This window comes from Chrysemys picta, chromosome 17 (genome assembly GCF_011386835.1).
Source record: "Chrysemys picta bellii isolate R12L10 chromosome 17, ASM1138683v2, whole genome shotgun sequence".
Taxonomy (NCBI): Eukaryota; Metazoa; Chordata; order Testudines; family Emydidae; genus Chrysemys; species Chrysemys picta.
In genome coordinates this window covers 7,928,944-7,949,359 of record NC_088807.1, presented here as the reverse complement: position 1 = coordinate 7,949,359, position 20,416 = coordinate 7,928,944, and the positions used below count along the sequence as shown (strand labels likewise).

The window sequence follows — 20,416 nt, the reverse complement described above, 5'->3', positions numbered from 1 at the left end:
AGTCCACCAAGGGCACCCACTTTTAGGCATCTGGCTCCCAGCCATCACCTCTCTAATGCAGTGTCCCATGTTTCTCTTCCTCCTGTCCAGAGTGTTTTCTGCCCGCACAGCTCCCTGCCTACATTGTGATATCCCCAGCAAGCCACACTGCCTACACAGGCCAGTGTCTGCACTTTGCATTGTCTCCAGAGGCTATCAGCAGTTTAAAAACAATAAAAACCTACATGCATGCTCATAAACTTACCAGAAATCAGCCCCCACCCCCAGCTCCAGCAAGGGCTCTGGTAGGAGCCAGGCCCTCAAACTCCACTAAGCTTTTTTTCTGTTGTTACAAGTTCATAACAGCCTTAACTAGAACCAGAACAACCATAAATAGTTCAGTCTTGCCTCTATACAACTTGGCCTCAACTAACAGGTGGCCAGCAGACAAAGGCCCACTCCTCAGGGCATAGCTTTAGAAGGCTGGGATTTTGCATAAACTGGGGTGGGAGATTTACATTCAAGATATATCCCAGGAAATCCAGTTCACACATCTTGTCGCCAAAGACCATTCTTGTCAGCCACCTTGTTCAATATAGTCCTTTGATCTACCTGGCCCACAATAATACAGAACTTCTGCATTTCATACAATGGTCTCCAAAGATGCTTACTTCATTCAGTAACACTTACCAAGGAAATTACCAGGTCTGTCACAATCACCACAACTTTTGCTGCATTGCCGCCTTCAGTACTGCAGGAACTTCACATTTTGGAGGGAAAAGTGTTGCCCTGAGTCCTTATCCCAGATGTGACCTGTTTAAAAGGATTCTGTCCTCATCGCTCCAAAGCCTTGTTTCACTGAAACTAGTGTTAATCCAGAGTCATTGGAGGAGTGACTCCAGATTAACATAGGGACAAATGAGATCAGCATTTGGTTAGCATTTGGTTCAGCGACTTTGTTCCTGGGAGGGTTTAAAAATGTCTCAGTGGGTTTAGTGCTGGTGAGAGGGGCCATGTCTGCACTGTGATAAAGCGACCAAGCATTTGCCCTGCATGGCAGAGTCGAGAACAGCTCTGCAGGGAAAGAGCCTGTGGGGAATCGTGAGGTAAATTGAAATAAAGCCTTTTCTGCAATCTGCCCACTTGCCCTTTTTGTCCTGACAGGCTGCAGAATAACGTCCATGTTTCGCTCCTGCTCATCCCCTCTTCCCGGGCGACAGGGAAGGGAAATGGCCGCTGTGGAGCCAGTTCAGGTAGGGATGACCAGGGCGTTGCTGGGGGGCTCCTGTGTGAGAGAGAGGAGAATACAGAGCAGACAGGATCTGCTGGGCAGTGTGGCCTGGAGGTGGGAGAGGTGGAGAAAGTGAGGGGACAGGGTGTGACAAACCCGCTGGGATTGGTTTGACCTGGGGGCTGGGTCCTAGGAACAGATCCATGAGGTTTGGGGGCATAGGTGCTGGAACTTGGGGGTGTGGTAGTGCCCCCTGGCTTGAAGTAGTTTCCATCATATACAGAGTTTACAGTTTGGTTCAATGGCTCTCAGCCCCCCCACTATAAAAATTGTCCCAGTGCCCCTGTTTGGGGGTACAGAAGCCCTGAACTATGGAACAGGAAACAACCCCCTGGACTGCACTCGGAAAACTCCCCAGCCTCTAAGTGCTGGCATGTGAATCTACTAACCAGGGGCTGGTGTGAGATATGAAGGGGACCCCCACCAGTGAGGTGTAGGGGAGATAACCCATCCCCTCACATCCAGCTGATGGCAATGGGAAGGGTGTTGGGATTCCTACCAGGGAGCTGTCCCTGCTCCAGGCTAGCAGCTCGATTTCCTGTATCTGCCTCATAGGTGCCGACTTCGTGGGTGCTCTGGGACTGGAGCACCCACAGGAAAAAAATAATGGGTGCTCAGCACCCACCAGCAGCCCCCCGATCAGCTCCTCCCCATCCCTCCCAGCACCTCCTACCCGCCGAGGATCAGCTGGTCAGTGGAGGGGGAGGACCGGGGGCAGGAAGAGGCAGAGCAAGGGCAGGGCATGCTTGGGGGAGGGGGTGGAACGGGGCAGGTGGAGCAGGCCCAGGAAGAGGCAGGGTGGGAAGAGATGAGGCGGTGGTGGGGCTTTGGGGGAAGAGGTGAAGTGGGGGCAGGGCCTGGGGTGAAGCAGGGATCGAGCCCTCCTCCCCCGGGGAAATTAGAAAGTTGGCGCCTCTGATCTGCCTCTGGCTAGTAGGTGTGTGATGAATGCAAAGACCCCCACCCCCTCTGTCTTCTGGGAGGGGGGAGGGGAAGGGGTCTCTCCCCACTCTGTCTCCTGGCTGCTGTGAGTGGGGTAGGAGTGGCACTCTGCTGACGGCCCACCTCCCAGAGCTTCCATGCGATTGGCCCTTTTCTCCTGTGATGGGGGGTTGTCACTGGGCAGCAGGCACTGAGTGGGGGACCCTTGTCTTTCAGCGACCGGTGACCTTCAAGGAGGTGGCTGTGTATTTCACCAGGGAAGAGTGGGCTCTGCTGGACCCCGCTCAGAGAGCCCTCTACAGAGACGTCATGCAGGAGAACTATGAGAATGTGACCTCGCTGGGTAAGGATTCCTGTCCCCTCGGTTCTTAGAAGGAGAAATGACGAGTTAAGGTTCACACCACCCCCACCGTGCAACTCCAGCCCTGCCCTGTTTCAGCAACATCCCCACGTACCAATGACACATATACAAGCACTCTGCCCTCCACGCCACAGAGCACTCTGGGAACAGAACACAGGAGCAGCATGGCACAATCTAACCCCTCCTCTTTGCAAAGGTCAAACTTGGGTTTGGGTCTGGTGTCGTGAATGGAAGTTTCCTACATCTGGCCTGCCCTGAACCAGTGAGCCCAATCCACGCAAACCAGCTCAGACTGGCAAAATGGTGCCGCCCCTTCACCCTGGCGTCTATGCCACCAAACTGCTGACAATCCCTGTGCACCTTTACTGACACAACCTACAACAATCAGCACTTAAATGAGGCACACCCGTTCCCTCAGGGTTGACATACCCCTGTCTTTTATCACAGTCACAACTCTGCCAAGCTGCTCCGCTCATCCCTCCACCATTCACTTATCGTTGCCCCTGACACGGTGCACACAGCTGGAGAAATGCTGGTATTCCAATATCTAGTCTAGATTTACAGATTTTAAGGCCAGGAGGGACCGTTAGGTTATCTAGTCTGACCTGTATAGCACAGGCTATAGAACTTCATCCGGTTATTGCTGTACTGATGTCAGGGCTGGGTCATGGACAACCAGATCTAGTGGTCAGAGCTGAGGTCCACAGTCAGGAGCCAAGAGCCTGGGTCAGGATCCTGGGAGGTTAGAGGCAGGAGATAAATCAGAGTTCAGAACCACAAGTTGGTAACCAGCGTCAGTCGAAGTCAGGATACCAGGGGGTCAAAGGCAGGCGACAAATCAGAAAGAACCACGGCTCAGATGCCAGAAGCCAAGCCAGGTCAGGGGCCTCGGAAGTCAAGCCAGGGGAGTGGGTCTGAGAGCCACAAGATACACAATCCAGAGCAGGGTGGATCCCAGTTATTCAGACAACTTCCAGTTCCTGTTGCTGGTTTAAGTAGGGTCAGCAGGCCAATTGGCAGCTCTGTGACTCTGCCAATGGGATGTCAGGGGCGGAGCTTCTGCCAATGGGATGTCAGGGGCGGAGCTTCAAACTGGGTCTCGGCGTCCGGGGTGCTGGTCAGCCGTTGTTAGCAGGCTGCCAAGTGGAAGGTTGACGTGTGGCCGCTCCTGTGGCCCCGGCTTCAAGGCCCATGGTTCTGACCATTGATCTGAATAGCTTGTGCTTGACTAAATTATCTTCCAGGAAGACATCCAGTCTTGGCATGAAGACTTCAAGAGGTGGAGAATCTGCCCCTTCCCTTTCCATTGACCTATTCCAAGTTGCTATTGCCAGCTCCCAGCTCAGGGGGTGGGGCAGAGCCAGAATTTGCATGTGGATTTGAGAGCACTTTCAAATATTGCTGTTAACCCAGAAATTCTGGTATCAGTGCAAAACCTCCAAGACGAATTCTTGTAGAATGCCAAGAAAAACGCATCACAGACTTTGTCTGAAAGAAGAAGAACAGGAGTACTTGTGGCACCTTAGAGACTAACAAATTTATTAGAGCATAAGCTTTCGTGGACTACAGCCCACTTCTTCGGATGCATATAGGATGTCTGAAAGCTGTCCCAAGTTGGGCTCAGGCTAAAATGCCTGGGTGTAGCTCAGGTTCAGTGGTCACAGCGTGTCCTCTTCAGTCAATGAATTGCTTTGAGAGCTGATTGCTGGAAACTCTTCGGGGGTTAACAGAGCCTTAGATTTGCTGGACATGTGCATTTCAGTCTGTTGGACTCATCAGTTTGGCTCATGATCACCTGAAGTTCCAATCTCTGTGGTTTTTAGCTTCCCCAAAAAGGCAGTGGGTGTGATGGATGCCAAGTAACTGAGATCCATCAAGGAGACAATTAGAACCACTGTGGCTATTAGCCGGGATGGGCAGGGACGTGTCCCTAGCCTCTGTTTCCCAGAAGCTGGGAATGGGCAACAGGGGATGGATCACTTGATGATGACCTGTTCTGGTCATTCCCTCTGGGGCACCTGGCCTTGGCCACTGTCGGAAGACAGGACACTGGGCTGGATGGACCTTTGGTCTGCCCCAGTAGGTCCGTTCTTATGGGGAAAAGCAGGTGGAGGGCTCAGCAGTGGTGCTGTTGGTGGGGAAGGATTGAGTTGGAGATCCGGGTTACCCGGGTATGAGGAACATTCATCCTCCTTGACCTGTCAGCAGCCTTTGATACAATGAACTATACTCTTCTTCATGAAATCTTGCCTTCCCTTTTCCTCCCCGATTCTCCTGCTACTTCTCTATTCTCTCCTTCAGCATGTCCTTAGGAGGATCCTCCACATTCCCACTCTGTCCTTGGTCCCCTTCTCTTCTTCCTCTATCACTTACCTCTGGGGAATCCCATCCACAAACACAAATTCAGCTACCATCTCTAGGCTGATGACTCACAGGTCTACCTCTCTACTCCAGACCTGTCTCCTTCTGGGCAAACTAAAATCTCAGACTGTCTCTCTGACATTTCCTTGGGGATGTCTGGCCATCAGCTCAAGCTCAATGGCTAAAATGGCTAAAACAGCCTCTTACTATTCCCCCGAGCCATCCCATCACCACCTTTCTCAGTCACTGCAGACAGCACCACAGCCACTCAGGCCCACAGGCTGAGCAATATCTTCAGCATGGCCCTCTCTCTAGGTTGTGATGGTCAAGCTGTCTGGAGTGGCCCAAGAGCATGAGTTCCTGGCTCAGGGCAGACTATTAAGAAGCAGGGCCCACGCCCCAAACTGACTGTGAGTTCTATGCTTAGATTTCACCAACCAAGTACAGGCACTATAACAGCCTAACCATGGAGTGACAGACAGTCCCCCTGGAAACTCCGGTCTATTGTGCCATCCAGGCAAGCTTGCCTTTCTGATAGATGGTCCATTACACCAAAAATCACAATAATATTCAGGTTACTCTCAGTGCCAAAGGACCAGTCACTCATCCCAGGTCAATGGCACTTTAGATCTGACCCCAAAGACAAGTCTTGTAGCCAATCCTGTAATAAACTATTTACAAATGTATTAACTAAGCATAAGAAATAACAAAGGTTAAAGCAGGTAAACGTACACACAAATAAGTGATAGTCTTAAGTTCCAAAAGGTGATAGAAGATAATGTGCAAGCTCTATATGTCCTTTAGGCCTAACCCAGTCTAAGCAGCTGCAGATCCCTTGCTTATGCTTAGAAATCTTGCCCTCCCAAAGTCCAAGCAGCGTAAAAATCCAGTATCTTCTTGTTAGGAATTTTTATACCATCCCCCGCACAAATTCAAGCTGATGGGATGAGTTCACATGCGTGTCTCCTCTTTATGCAGGGAGGGGAGGAATGCAATTAACAAGATCTTTGTTCTTTGATGTTTCGTAAGGGCTCATTTGGTTTCATTGGGCCTTCTTGGTGGGCAGGACCGAACACCTTCTGCCGGAAGCCAGCATTTTACATTAATCAGTGCTTCTTCCCAGTTTGATGACGTAGTTACAGAGGATTACAGTGCAAATGCTTAATATCTCTCTACAACACAGGGTACAGATGTTATAAGTGAGATTAATACATGCAGCTTCCTCCAAGTGTTGCGTAAGTCTGAACTCTAAACACATTTTTATAACTCTAATACCTATCTTAACAACACTAACACACAGGTGACCCAGACTGGTTCCAGGGATGGGGTTGGCAGTGTTCAGCTGAGTCTTAGGGGCCTTGGAGGGAGCTGGCACCTGGTCTGCCAGCGTCACACTCACATCCAGGTGATGGTAACATCTTTCATTTGCTACAAATAGCCATTCAGAAGTGCAACCACAAAGCTATCTCCTTATCCTCACACATGATCTATGAGGAAAGGTTGGAAGAAATGGGCATATTTAGTTTATGGGGGACTGATAACAGTCTTCAAATATGGCACGGCCTGTTATACAGAGGATGGTGACCAATTTTTTATCATGTCCACCAGGATATCACATAAAGTAAGTGGCTTGATCTGTAGCAGGGGAGGTTTAGGTTGGATATTAGGAAAAGCTTTCTAACTATAAGGATAGATATGCACTGCAGAAGGTTACCAAGAAACAGTGGAATCCTCATCAATGGAGATTTTTAAGGACAGGTTAGACAAACACCTCTCAAGGATCTTCTAGCTATACTTGGTCTTGCCTCAAGGCTGTAGGGGATGGACTAGATCAGTGGTTCTCAAACTAGGGCTGCCGCTTGTTCAGGGAAAGCCCCTGGCGGGCCAGGCCAGTTTGTTTACCTGCCGCGTCCGCAGGTTTGGCCGATCGCGGCTCCCACTGGCCACGGTTTGCCGCTCCAGCGTACCTCCTCTTGGACAGCTCCCAGGCAAACTCCCGCTGTTAGCCGCTGCTGACTGCCCTTATATACCAGTCAGGCCCACTCAAGGCCCACCTGGAACAAAGCACTCCCAATTCACACTTTTCAAACAAACAAGCAAGCAATCAAGCACACGCTCAAACTGACCAACTGTCCCAGCAGCAGGCACTCAGATACTCACCAACACAGCCCCCTGTGACCATAAGGTCACACCTTATGGAATGAAATTCAATGTCTTTGGCGTCCATTGTATGAATCGTTTATGTATCCACACGGAACAGGGACTGCATGTATTGCTATGAGGAAGGGTAGTTCCTCCAGGAACCGAGAGCAGTGAGCATTGCTTAGGCAAATTTATTCATGTTGTAACACCGCCAGAAAAGCACCACCATGTGCAGAGGCTCGCCTATACCAATGCAAACTGGGTTCTCCAGAAACAGATGCAGAAAGGATTTTGGGATCAATAGCCTGAATTGAAACTGACTCGGGCCCTTCTTTCTCATCACGCACACAGGAACTCTGGGCCAAGAGGGGCCCAATCTTTAAGGAAGGGTGGGAGGGACTTTGGTCTACTGAGGCCCCGTATATAGGGGCACTGGAACAATTTATGTAGTGGGGATGCTGAGAGTCATCAAACCAAACTGTGAACCCTGTGTATGATGGGAACCACTGCAAGCCAGGAGGTGCAGCAGCACCTCCAGCACCCTTAGTTCCAGCACCTATGGCCCCATAAAACCGAGTGGGCGTCTTCTGAGTTTGTAACCACAGGATAAACCACGGATGGGCAAACTTTTGGCCCGAGGACCACATCTGGGTAAAGAAATCGTATGGCGGGCCATGAATGCTCACGAAATTGGGGCTGGGAGTGGGTGAGGGCTCTGGCTGGGGGTGAGGGCTCTGGCGTGGAGCCAGAAATGAGGAGTTCAGGGTGCGGGAGGAGGATCCGGGCTGGGGCGGGAGGGATGGAGTGCAGGAGGTAGGGGGTGAGGGCTCCAGCTGGGGGTGCAGGCTCTGGGGTGGGGCTGGGGGTGAGGAGTTTGGGGTGTAGGAGGGTGCTCTGGGCTGGGACCAAGGGGTTTGGAGGGCGGGAGGGGATCAGGGCTGGGGCAGGGGGTTGGGGTGTAGGGGGGTGGCTCAGGGGTGCAGGCTCGGGGCGGCGCTTACCTCAAGCAGCTCCCAGAAGCAGCGGCATGCCCCCCTCCAGCTCCTACATGGAGGCACAGCCAGGCGGCTCTGGTGCACACTGCCCAGTCCACAAGCACCGCCCCTGCAGCTCCGATTGGCCACGGTTCCTGGTCAATGGGGGTGACACTTGGGGTGGCAACAGTGTGTGGAGCAGCACCCCCTGGCTGCCCCTACGTGTAGGAGCCCGAGTGGGGACATGCTGCTGCTTTCGGGAGCTGCACAGAGCAGCCCCCAACCCTGCTCCCCAGCTGGAGCACCAGAATGGGAGCTTGAGGGCTGGATTAAAACGGCTGGTGGGCCGGATGCGGCCCATGGGCTGTAGTTTCCCCCCCCTCAGAATAAACCCTTGGTGTGCATGAAGAAATGCTTACCAGCCACAGAGCTTGTTGGAGTTGCAGCGATTGATCTCTGGTGAGCTTATTAGCAGGCATGTCAGTTCTTTTACCGTTTGAATAAATATTTTCTCTGTATTGCTTTCTCCTTAAGAATTAATGCACTTGCTTAGACAGAGCTGTGTCTAACCTGTGGGCAATTACACTGTTTACCATCTCTGAAGGCAAGGCAAGGCAAGGCAAGGCAAGGCAGGCCTGCTAGGATAGTATGTCTTGCTGGGGAATTCAGAGCCTAGGCAGGGGATAGTGCAGCCTGGAAATACCCTTGTCAGGAGGCAGTGAGATGTGTGTCACTGCCCAAGAGAGGTGACAGCTGGGGAGCTCGAAGCCTGAGCGTGGGTGCCCTTGGTGGATCACAGACAGGGAATATAGGTGCAGTCACCGTGAACTGTAATACCAACAACTGGACACTAATACGTAATGACTAGGAGACAAGGGAAGCAGAACATGGGAACACAAAGGACGTGCAACCTGGGACAAAGGGACTGGGTGTGAACAGGAGTTTGCTGCTGCCCAGGAGGGCACAGAGACTGAAACAGGGGAGAGGGAAGGAGAGAGAGAGCTGAAATTGAGGAGGATTTGGAAAAGCTGGGCAAATGAGTCTGCCAACATAAATTGTGATTTGTTTTGTTTCATCAGACTAACCTATTGACCCTTCCGTTCTGTAGTCCAGTTGTTTAATAAAGGCCAGGTTCTTCTTGCGATGCTGCCAATACCTACTGCTTACATCTCCTCCTGCAGAGAGAGAGTGTCTAGCAGGAATTTGAAATCATTTGGACTCCCTGGAGAGCCACAACGAGAAAAATGGGTGTGGCCACCAGGAGGCCTGGTCTCTGAATAGTAAAGCTGTGGGGGATGTCCCCAGAGAAAGCTACACCTACACACTACGGGTCTGGAGCTCAGGGCTGGGCTTGGCCTGGAGCTCAGGCTCTCAAGCCGAGGTCGGGGTGGGTGGGCTTAGGAGCCCATGCTCCCCCAGACCAACAAGTCTGTGGACATGGGAAGCTTGGCCCCTGATGCAGTGGAGAGGTGCTCCCAAGAGAGACTGTCTAAAGGATGGGGCATATAAGACACTGACAATTCATGACAAAGGCCTTTCTTTGAGTCTTTCCACTGGCTCCCCTGCCGCTATTGAATCAAACATAAGCTGCTAATCTTCCCTTTTAAGGCCAAATGTCGAGATGCTGACTTTGACCTCTCACCGGACCACGGTGCCATATTCCATCACCCACTTGTTAACATTTCAAACAAGCCCCTTTGTGCCTTCGCCGCTGCTCCTCATGCTTGGGAGGAGCTCCTCAAAAGTATCCCCCAAGCTTCCTCCTTCCCATCCCTCCCCACAACTCACCTTTTCCATGGGGCCTACCAAATGTAACAATGGCTAGGATGCTGGTGTACTAAGATCACTGCCTATCAGAGTCACCAACACGTCTCGTCATTTCCTTCCCCGCCCGCATCTATCTGTGTCCATCTGTCTCTCATCTTATTCTTAAATTGCCAGTGCTCTGGGACAGGGCCTGTTGTGTTTGTAGAATGTCCAGCACAAGGGGATGCTGGTCCATTACTCAGGCTACTAGATGATATACCTATCTCCTAAAACTGGAAGGAACCTTGAAAAGTCATTGAGTCCAGTCCCCTGCCTTCACCAGCAAGACCAAGTACTGTCCCTGACAGTTTTTTGTGGGTGTGCACGCATGTGTGCCCTGCTCCCTAAATGTCTCCCTCAAGGAGGGACTCCTTGAGAACTCACAACCCTGGGTTTAGCAGGCCAATACTCAAACCACTGAGCTAACCCTCCCCCAATTAGGGGAGGGGCTGGAGGGTGGCAGGATGGGGTATGGGGAGACTTGGGGCAAACAGCACCAGTGAGCCAAGAGATCTGGGGACAGTGGGAAGGGGGGATTCCATAGAGTAGGTGCTGTAAAGAGTTGGGGTGCAGTGAGGGCCTGGGCGCAATGGGACACAGTGCTGGACCAGGACCTCAAGGAGCTGGGAGGGTTGGTGATAGTGAGAGTAAAGAGAGGGTGGCAGCTGCTCCAGGAAAGAAGGTGCTAGCAAGGGGAGGCAGGGAAGGGACACTTTTTTGGGGAGGACCTCCTGGGACTCAGGAGCAAGGAACACTTGGGACAGTGGAAAGGGTTGGAAAGTGGTTGGGGAGCTGGAAATTTGAGGGAACTGGTAGAGAGAAGCAATAGGAGTGGAGGAGAGACCACAAGAAGTGGGTGTTCCTGGAGTCCCAGGAGCTGGGGAGAGCTGATAGCAGTGGGAGGAAGGGAAATGGGTGTCAGAGTGAGTGACAGGGCTAACTGTATCTCTATCCCCTTCCTGTTCTCTCCGAGCGCCCCCCTCAGGTGTTAGGCCTCTGGTCTTTCCATCTCCTGGAGTGGAATTACATAATTTTCCAGATCCTAGACCAGGCCCCAGGTACAATACCCTGTATATCAACCGTGCTTAGCCAGCAGGTCAGGCTGAGTGCAAACACCTTTGGGAGTCTGGATCAGTGGTGTACAGTGACCGCCTTCATCATAAGAACGTAAGAATGGCCATGTTGGGTCAGACCAATGGTCCGGCTAACCCAGTATCCCGTCTTCTGAGAGTGGCCAGTGCCAGATGCTTCAGAGGGGATGAACAAAACAGGGCAATTACTGCGTGATCCGTCCCCTGTTGTCCACCCCCAACTTCTGGTAGTTGGAGGTTTAGGGAAGCCCACAGCCTTGGTTCCATCTTGGCAAATAGGTATTGATGGACTTGTCCTCCATGAACTTATCTAATTCATTTTTGAACCTAGGTATTCTTTTGACCTTCACAACATCCTCTGGCAATGAGTTCCACAGGTTGGCTGTGTGCTTTGTGAAGTACTTCCTTATGTTTATTTTAAACCTGCTGCCTATTAATTTCATGGGGTGACCCCTGGTTCTTGTGTTATGTGAAGGTAAATAACACTTCCCTAGTCACGTTTCCACACCATTCATGATTGTAAAGACCTCTGTCAGATCCCTCCCATGGTCATGTCTTTTCTAAGCTGAACAGTCCCAGTCTTTTTAATTTTTCCTCCTACAGAAGCTGTTCTATATCCCTAATCATTTTCATTCCCCTTCTGCGTACCTTTTCTGATTCCAATATATCTTTTTTGAAATGGGATGACTAGAACTGTATGCAGTATTCAGAGTGTGGGTGTACCATGGATTCATATGGTGCCTTTATGATATTTCTATTTTATCTTCCCTTTTCTGATTGTTCCTAACATTCTGTTCGCTTTTTTGACTGCCGCTGCACATTGAGCAGATGTTTTCAGAGAACTATCCACAATGACGCCAAGATCTCTTTCTTGGACAGGTAACAATTAATTTAGATCCACTTCATCTTGTTGAATCACTGGGATTATTTTTTCCAGTCTGCATTATTTTGCACTTATCAATATTGAATTTCATCTGCCAATTTGTCACCCAGTCCCCCAGTTTTGTGAGGTCCCTTTGTAACTCTTCACAGCCCGCTTTGGACTTAACTATCTTGAGTAATTTTGTATTATCTGCAAATTTTGCCATCTCACTGTTCACCCCCTTTTTTGAGATCATTAATGAATATGTTGAACAGAAGGTCCTAGTACAGATCCTTGGGGGAACCCAGAGTTTACCTCTCTCCACTCTAAAAACTGACGATTTATTCCTACCCTTTGTTTCCGATCCAGTTTCTGAGCCAAGAGTGGACATTCCGTCTTATTCCATGACTATTCACTTTGCTGAGTGCAGACACCTTTGGGAGTCTGGGATCAGTGATGTACTGTGACAGTTTTCTTCATAAGAACATAAGAATGGCCATGTTGGGTCAGACCAATAGTCCGGCTAGCTTGGAGTGGGAGCTTGTCAAAGGCTTTGTGAAAGTCCAGGTACATTATATCAGCCTTGTCCACATGCTTGCTGACAACCTCAGATAATCCTAATAGATTGGTGAGGTATGATTTCCCTTTACAAGAGCTGTGTTGACTCTTCCCCAATATATCATGTTCTTCTATGTGTCTGATATTTCTGTTCTTTACTATAGTTTCAACCAATTTGCCTGGTGCTGAAGTTAGACTTAGCAGCTGGTAATTGCCAGGATCGCCTCTGGAGCCTTTTTGAAAAATCAGCATTATTTAGCTATCTTCCAGTCATCTGATACAAAGGCTAGTTTAAGTGATAGGTTACATACCACGGTTAAAACAACGAGGAGTCCTTGTGGCACCTTAGAGACTAACAAATGTATTTGGGCATAAGCTTTCGTGGGCTATAACCCACTTCATAACCCACTTCATCAGATGCATGGAGTGAAAAAAAGTAGGCAGGTATAAATATACAGCACATGAAAAGATGGTAAGGCAACTCCCAAGTGGGAGGTGAGTGCTAATGAGGCCAATTCAATTAGGGTGGATGTAGCCCATCCCCAACAGTTGCCACATCCACCCTAATTGAATTGGCCTCGTTAGCACTGACCCCCCCCCCCTTTGGTAAGGCAACTCCCATCTTTTCATGTGCTTCCATGGGACTAAGGTTCAAATTCTGTCCTGGGTAGTTTTAGTAAAAGTCAGGGACAAGTCGTGGGTAATAAACTAACATTCACGGAAGCCCGTGACCTGTCCCTGACTTTTACTAAAAATACCCTGGGGGCGGGGACTAACAGTTGGAGCACTGCTGAGGGCTGACCTCCGGCAGCTGCTCCAACCCTGCCGCTGCTCCTGCAGCAGGGGCTGAGCCAACTCCGGCTGCTGCTTCAACCCTGTGGCTGCTGCTCCAGCGGTCAGCCCACCAGCCAGCCTCTCGGGTGGCCCCGGGGCTAACTGCTGGCCAGCTGCTCCAGAGGCTGAAGGGTCTCTGCTGCGGTGGCCCTGGGGCTGACTGCTAGCAGCTGCTCCAGCCCCACCACTGCACCAGCTCCAGCAGGGCTGACCCAATCCCAGCTGCTGCTTCAGCCCTGGGGCCGCTGCTCTGGGGCTGCCAGCCGCTCCAGCCCTGCCTCCACGGAAGATGTCACAGAGGTCCCGTGAAAGTCATGGATTCTGTAACCTCCGTGACAGAGCCGTACCCTTACCTATGCCTCACCCGTTGTCTCTTGGCCTTTTTCCATCTCAGTCCGAAGCAGTTCCAGGGCGATGTCCCTCTTCCTAGAGTCCTCACCATCTGGCACATAGAGTTATCTTCTCTGTGTCTTAGGAGCCTCTTTCAGAGTGAGTGTCTGGCTGTGTGTGTTCCCAGCACAGATGAGGATAGTTAAATCCCTCATAAGCAGAGAGCTTTGCACCTTTGAGCACCTGGGCATCTGTCCCTGGGATTTTATGGCTTTACAATGGACTGGGGTTAAAACAATGGAACATTTTTGTGACAAATGTCTCAAGAGTTCACTTGAGCTCCCTTGTTTTCTTTCCCCTGGGCAGGGTTTCCAGTTTCCAAACCTGATGTGATCTCCCAGCTGGAATGGGAGGAGGAGCCATGGGTCCCAGATCTCCAGGGCTCAGGAGAAAGAGAGATCCTGAGAGGCAGCCGCACAGGAGAGGAATCATTCAACCAACTCAGAAACTGTCAGTACCTGACGGAAACAGCTGGGATTCCCTACAAAGACCTTGTGAGCAGTCTGAGTTTAAGCATGTCCCCAGCAGGTGTCATATCTTCCGGGCAGAGATGGCTCATGGGTTCCTACCCACCCCGACTGACTTATGTCAGTAGCTCCCTCCCTCACCTCCCTTCATGGGAGTGTTTGCATGGGATGTGGAGGGAAAATTGCTCCCCTCCTCTCTCCCTTAGTTGGAAGACTTTGAGGGAATCATAGAAGTGTAGGACTGGAAGGGCCCTCGATCAGTCATCTCGTCCAGTCCCCTGCACTCATGGCAGGACTAAGTATTATCTGGACCAACCCTGACAGGTGTTTGTCTGGCCTGCTCTTAAACACCTCCAATGACAGGGATTCCACAACCTGCCTAGGTAATTTGTTCCAGTGCTTAACTGCCCTGAGAGTTAGGAAGATTTTCCTAATGTCCAACCTAAACCCCCCTATGACAGGTTGTTCCCCCCACCCCAGGGTGCCACCTGATGTACTGGGGTACCCCTGAGCCCGCTGGTTCCACCAGCCTGGATTCCCTTACGCTGCCCAGCTGCGCCAGGCCCTCAAGCCTCCTCAAGCACACACACAGGTAGGGACACCCCAGCTGCAGCAACCCACAGACACTGAGATCAGCTCTGCATGGGAAGACTCAGCTCAGGAATTTCCCAGCACACCTCAAGTGCACACCCCCTCTGGAGTGTAAACCTAAAATTATATTGTCTTCTACTGCACAGAAAACTGTACAACGTAAGCTCATTAAATTCGCTCCCTCCCACAATGTGGAGAAAGACCTGCACAGCTTCCCTCCCCTCCCCCACCCCCCGTTATGAAGTCCACAAACTGGTTTATAAAAACAAAACCACATTTATTAACTACAAAGGATAGAGTTTAAGTGATTATAACGGATCAAAGTAGATTACTGAGCAAACACGCAAACTAAGCTTAACACACTAAAGAAACTGGCTACAAGTAGTAATGTCTCACCTTAAATGTTGTTTTAAGCAGGTTGCAGAGTTTCGTGTAGACAAACTGATCTTGCTTGCAGCTTAAAACTCCAGATATTCCTTTCACAGGCCAGACACCTTCTAGCCTGGGTCCAGTCCTTTCTTCTCCAGATCAGTCTTAGGTGTTTTCAGCAGTCATCTTGGGTGGGGATTCAGTGAAGAACTGACTCTGATTAACTCACTGCCCATCCTTAAATAGGATTTACATATGGCAGGAATCCTTTGTTTCCCAGTTTGATCCCCCCCCCCGCCCCCCACTAATGCAAAAATACTAGCAGTCCAAGATGGGGTCCAGTACCAGGTGACATGATCACATGACCCTGCCGTGTCAAAGCAGCATCCCAGGAAGCACCTCACAAAAGTGGGAGATTAGCATCTTCAAAGTCCTATTGTTCTTCCTAATGGTCCATTGTCTAACCAGTCAGACTGATTGCATTTTGTCTGGTGGGCATTCCCCAGATGAAAAACCACTTGTAATTGTTACATAGTCAATATTCCTAACTTCAGATACAGAAATGATAAATGCATACAAATAGGATAATCACATTCAGTAAATCATAACCGTTTCAATGATACAGCACATGCCCCATCTTGCATGAAATACAACTTAGTAATGCCATATTCATATCACAACAATATCTCTATGAAGAATATGGGGCGTAGTGTCACACCACCTTGCTGCAATTTAAGCCCGTTGCTTCTTGTCCTAGCCTCAGAGATTCAGGAGAACATTTTTTCACCCTCCTCCTTGTAACAACTTTTTATGTTCTTGAAAACTGATATCATGTCCCCCTCAGTCTTCTCTTCTCCAGACTAAACAAACCCAATTTTTTTCAACCTTCCCTCATAAGTTATGTTTTCTAGACCTTTAATAATTTTTGTCGCTCTTCTCTGGACTCTCCAATTTGTCCATATCTTTTCTGAAATGTGGCACCCAGAACTGGGCATAATACTCCAGCTGAGGACTAATCAGCATGGAGTAGGCAGAAGAATTACTTCTCGTGTCTTGCTTACAACACTCCTGCTAATACTTTTTTTTGCAGTAGCATCACACTGTTGACTCATATTTAGCTTGTGGTCCACTATGACCCCCAGATCCCTTTCCACAGTACTCCTTCCTAGGCAGTCATTTCCCATTTTGTGTGTGTGCAACTGATTGTTCCTTCCTAAATGGAGCACTTTGCATTTGTCCTTATTGAATTTCATCCTATTTACTTCAGACCATTTCTCCAGTTTGTCCAGATCATTTTTAATTTTAATCCTCTCCTCCAAAGCACATGCAACCCCTCCCAGCTTGGTATTGCCCACAAACTTTATAAGTGTCCTCTCTATGCCATTATCTAAATCATTAAAGAAGATAGTGAACCAGACCCAGGACCGATCCCTGCAGGACCCCACTAGATATGCCCTTCTGGCTTGACTGTGAACCCCTGATAATTGCTCTCTGGGAAAAGTTTTCCAACCAGTTATGCACCCACCTCATAGTAGTTCCATCTAGGCTATATTTGCCTAGTTTTTTTATGAGACGGTCATGCAAAACAATATCAGAAGTCTTATTAAAGTCAAGATATACCACAGCTACCGCTTTCCCCGCATCCACAAGGCCTGTTACCCTGTCAAGGAAAGCTATTAAGTTGGTTTGACATGATTTGTTCTTGCCAAATCTGTGTTGACTGTTACTTATCATCTTATTATCGTCTAGGTGTTCGCAAATTGATTGCTTGATTATTTGCTCCATTATCTTTCCAGGTACTGAAGTTAAACTGATTGGGCTGTAATTCCCCGGATTGTCCTTATTCTTGTTTCTATAGATTGGCACTCTGGTCTGGTCTACACTACAGTTATCAGTATAACTACATTGCTCAGGAGTGTGAAATACCACACCCTTGAGTGACACAGTTATACCAACCTAACTCTTCATGTAGACAGTGTTATGTCAACAGGACTCCTCCAGTTGACATAGCTAGTGCCTCTTGGGGAAGGGGATTAACTACTGGGAAAGGTCTCTCCTGTTGACTTAGAGCATCTTCATTAAAGCGCTACAGCGGCACAGCTGTGCCAGTGCAGCATTTTAATTATGGACCTGCCGTATATTTGCCCTCTTCCAGTCCTCTGGAATCTCTCCTGTCTTCCATGAGGTTTCAAACACAATTGCTAATGGCTCAGATATCTCTTCAGTCAGCTCCTTGAGTATTCTAGGATGGATTTCATCCAGCCCTGGTGACTTGAAGACACCTAACTTGTCTACGTAATTTTTAACTTGTTCTTTCCTTATTGTAGCCTCAGATCCGACCTCATTTTCACTGGTGCTCACTGTGTTAGACATTCGATCGCTACTACACTTTTTCGTGAAAACTGAAACAAAAAAGGCATTTAGCACTTCCGCCATGTCCACATTTCCTGTTATTGTTTTTTTCCTGGGTCTTCCTCCTGCTCTCAGATCAGTTCCTGATTTATTTCCTCAGCTCTCGAGCTCTTATTTTGGTTTGTTCTCCCCTTTTCCATCCCTGCTGCTGAGGCTTTTCTCTCTCTCTGTTTCCCCGCAGGCGATGGGATGGTGAGTGAGGATGCAGAACAGAATTCTGAGCAGGAAGATGCTGAGCAAGCGGAACTGCACAGAACATTATCACAAAGATCGAAAGGGAATGTGTCCAGGAGTCACGAGCAGGGAAAAACCTGGGAAAGTCAGCACAGGCCAGGAAGACAGCTGGGAAACCAAGCAAGGGAGAAAGTGGATAAATCCAGTAATTGTCAGGGAACTCAAAAGGACCTCAAGGAAAGCAGAGCCCAGCAGAGAATCCCCAGAGGACAGACAAACAACACATGCCTTGAGTGTGGGAAAAACTTCGGTCGCCACAGTGGCCTTATTAAACAGGAGAGACTCCACACAGGAGAGAGCCCCTATGAATGCTGGGAGTGTAGTACAACCTTCAGTCCGAGTGCAAACCTTTGTACACATCAGAAAATCCACAAGGAATAGAGCCCCTATGAATGCTGGGAGTGCAGTGAAACCTTCCCTCTGCGCTTACTCTTTATCGCATATCAGAAGAGCCACACAGGACGGAGAACATGTAGGTGCTTCTAGTGTGGGGAAAAGCTTCCATGAGAGCTCAGCCCTTTGTCAGCAGAGAATCCACCAGGAAGAGAAACCCCCCAAAACCTTGTCTAGAGCTGACAAAAGATTGTTTTTCTTAAGTGCCACATAGTGACCTTTAAGGCTGTTTGCACCATTTGTGTCACTCGCGGGTCCCCCAGATAAGTTTCCCACTGTTGCCTTTTGGCACCTTAAAGACTAACAGATTTATTTGGGCATAAGCTTTCATGGGCTACAGCCCACTCCATCGGATGCATAGAATGGAACATATAGTAAGGAGATATATATACACATACAGAGAACATGAAAAGGTGGGAGTTGCCCTACCATCTCTAAGAGGCTAATTAATTAAGATGAGCAATTATCAGCAGGAGAAAAAAAACTTTTATAGTGATAATGACAAGAAGATGTAAAAACAACAAGGAGTCTGGTGGCACCTTAAAGACAAACAAATTTATTTGGGCATAAACTTTTGGGGGTAAAAAACCTCACTTCTTCAGATGCATGGAGTGAAAGTTACAGATGCAGGCATTATATACTGACACATGGAGAGCAGGGAGTTACCTCACAAGTGGAGAACCAGTGTTGACAGGGCCAATTCAATCAGGGTGGATGTAGTCCACTCCCAATAATAGATGAGGAGGTGTCAATTCCAGGAGAGGCAAAGCTGCTTCTGTAATGAGCCAGCCACTCCCAGTCCCTGTTCAAGCCCAGATTAATGGTGTTAAATTTGCAAATGAATTTTAGTTCTGCTGTTTCTCTTTGAAGTCTGTTTCTGAAGTTTTTTTTGTTCAAGAATAGTGACTTTCAAATCTGTTATAGAATGTCCAGGGAGATTGAAGTGTTCACCTACTGGCTTTTGTATGTTACCATTCCTGATGTCCGATTTGTGTCCATTTATTCTTTTACGTAGGGATGGTCCAGTTTGGCCAATGTACATGGCAAAGGGGCATTGCTGGCACATGATGGCATATATAACATTAGTAAACATGCAGGTGAATGAGCCCTTGATGGTATGGCTGATGTGGTTGGATCCTCTGATGGTGTCACTAGAGTAGATATGGGGACAGAGTAGGCAACGAGGTTTGCTACAGGGATTGGTTCCTGGGTTAATGTTTCTGTGGTGTGATGTGTAGTTGCTGATGAGTATTTGCTTCAGGTTGGAGGGTTGTCTGTAAGCGAGGACTGGCCTGCCTCCCAAGTCTGTGAGAGTGAGGGATCATTTTCCAGGATAGGTTGTAGATCATTGATAATGCGCTGAAGAGGTTTTAGCTGGGGGCTGTACGTGATGCGCAGTGGTGTTCTATTATTTTCCTTGTTGGGCCTGTCCTGTAGTAGGTGATTTCTGATACCTGTCTCACTCTGTCAATCTGTTTCCTCACTTCCCCAGGTGGGTATTGTAGTTTTAAGAATGCTTGATAAAGATCTTGTAGGTGTTTGTTAGTCTTTAAGGTGCCTCCGGACTCCTTGTTGTTTTCACACCTTCTTGTCATTATCACTACAAACGTTTTTTTTTTCTCCTGCTGATCATTGCTCGTCTTAATTAATTAGCCTCTTAGAGTTTGTAGAGCAACTCCCACCTTTTCATGTTCTCTGTATGTGTATATATATCTCCTTACTATATGTTCCATTCTATGCATCCGATGAAGTGGGCTGTAGCCCATGAAAGCTTATGCCCAAATAAGTCTTTAAAGTGCCACCGGACTCCTTGTTGTTTTTGTGGATTCAGACTAACACGGCTATCCCTGATCCTTGTTGCCTTTTGCAGCTTGCCCTTCTTTGGGGTGAATCCCATGGTCCTTTCTATCAACTCCTTTGTCCTATGAGTCCTACCAGGAATGTCCATCAGCCACAGGTGGGAGAGATAAGGATGACCTCAACTAACTACATGGGTCTCCACAAGGATTTTCCACGGCTGTAGTTGGTTTGAGTTAAATATCCCGTTGTAAAAACCCAAAACTTCCTGCAATAAAGGCATGGCCCATTTATAGTGGCTGGGGTTACTTAGCATGTTTCCTCATGACCTGACCTAACCTCCATCATTTTCCTAGTCTAAAGAAACCCATCGTATCTCATTTCTACTGTTCCTCCCATTGCTTTAGAGTCACCAAGTTCCCCTCTTGGGACAGGGTTGTCTCATTCCCACTTGCACTGCCTGGAGCTGAACAGCCATTCTTTCGTATACCCTTTTTATCATTTAAAATATTTTTAAATATAACAAAGAGCAGGAACAGGGGCAGGAAGAAAAGTGTAGTTT

At 48.8% G+C, this 20,416-nt stretch overlaps 1 protein-coding gene across 2 annotated transcripts in view; it reads left to right on the top strand.

Annotated features, from left to right (window-relative positions):
- LOC103307042 (uncharacterized) overlaps window positions 1-20,152 on the top strand; it is a 28,562-nt gene extending 8,410 nt beyond the window's left edge. Inside the window, exons 3-6 of one of the 2 annotated variants that reach the window (XM_065570731.1) lie at window positions 1,144-1,232; window positions 2,429-2,555; window positions 13,898-14,085; window positions 17,612-20,152. In XM_065570731.1, the coding sequence (XP_065426803.1) occupies window positions 1,144-1,232; window positions 2,429-2,555; window positions 13,898-14,085; window positions 17,612-17,626 (419 nt within the window). In that variant the 3' untranslated portion in view covers window positions 17,627-20,152. Of the gene's footprint in view, window positions 1-1,143; window positions 1,233-2,428; window positions 2,556-3,817; window positions 7,797-13,897; window positions 14,086-17,611 lie in introns of those variants that run through there. The other variant, XM_065570732.1, reaches the window with a different exon arrangement.
- Window positions 20,153-20,416: the final 264 nt, after the last annotated feature.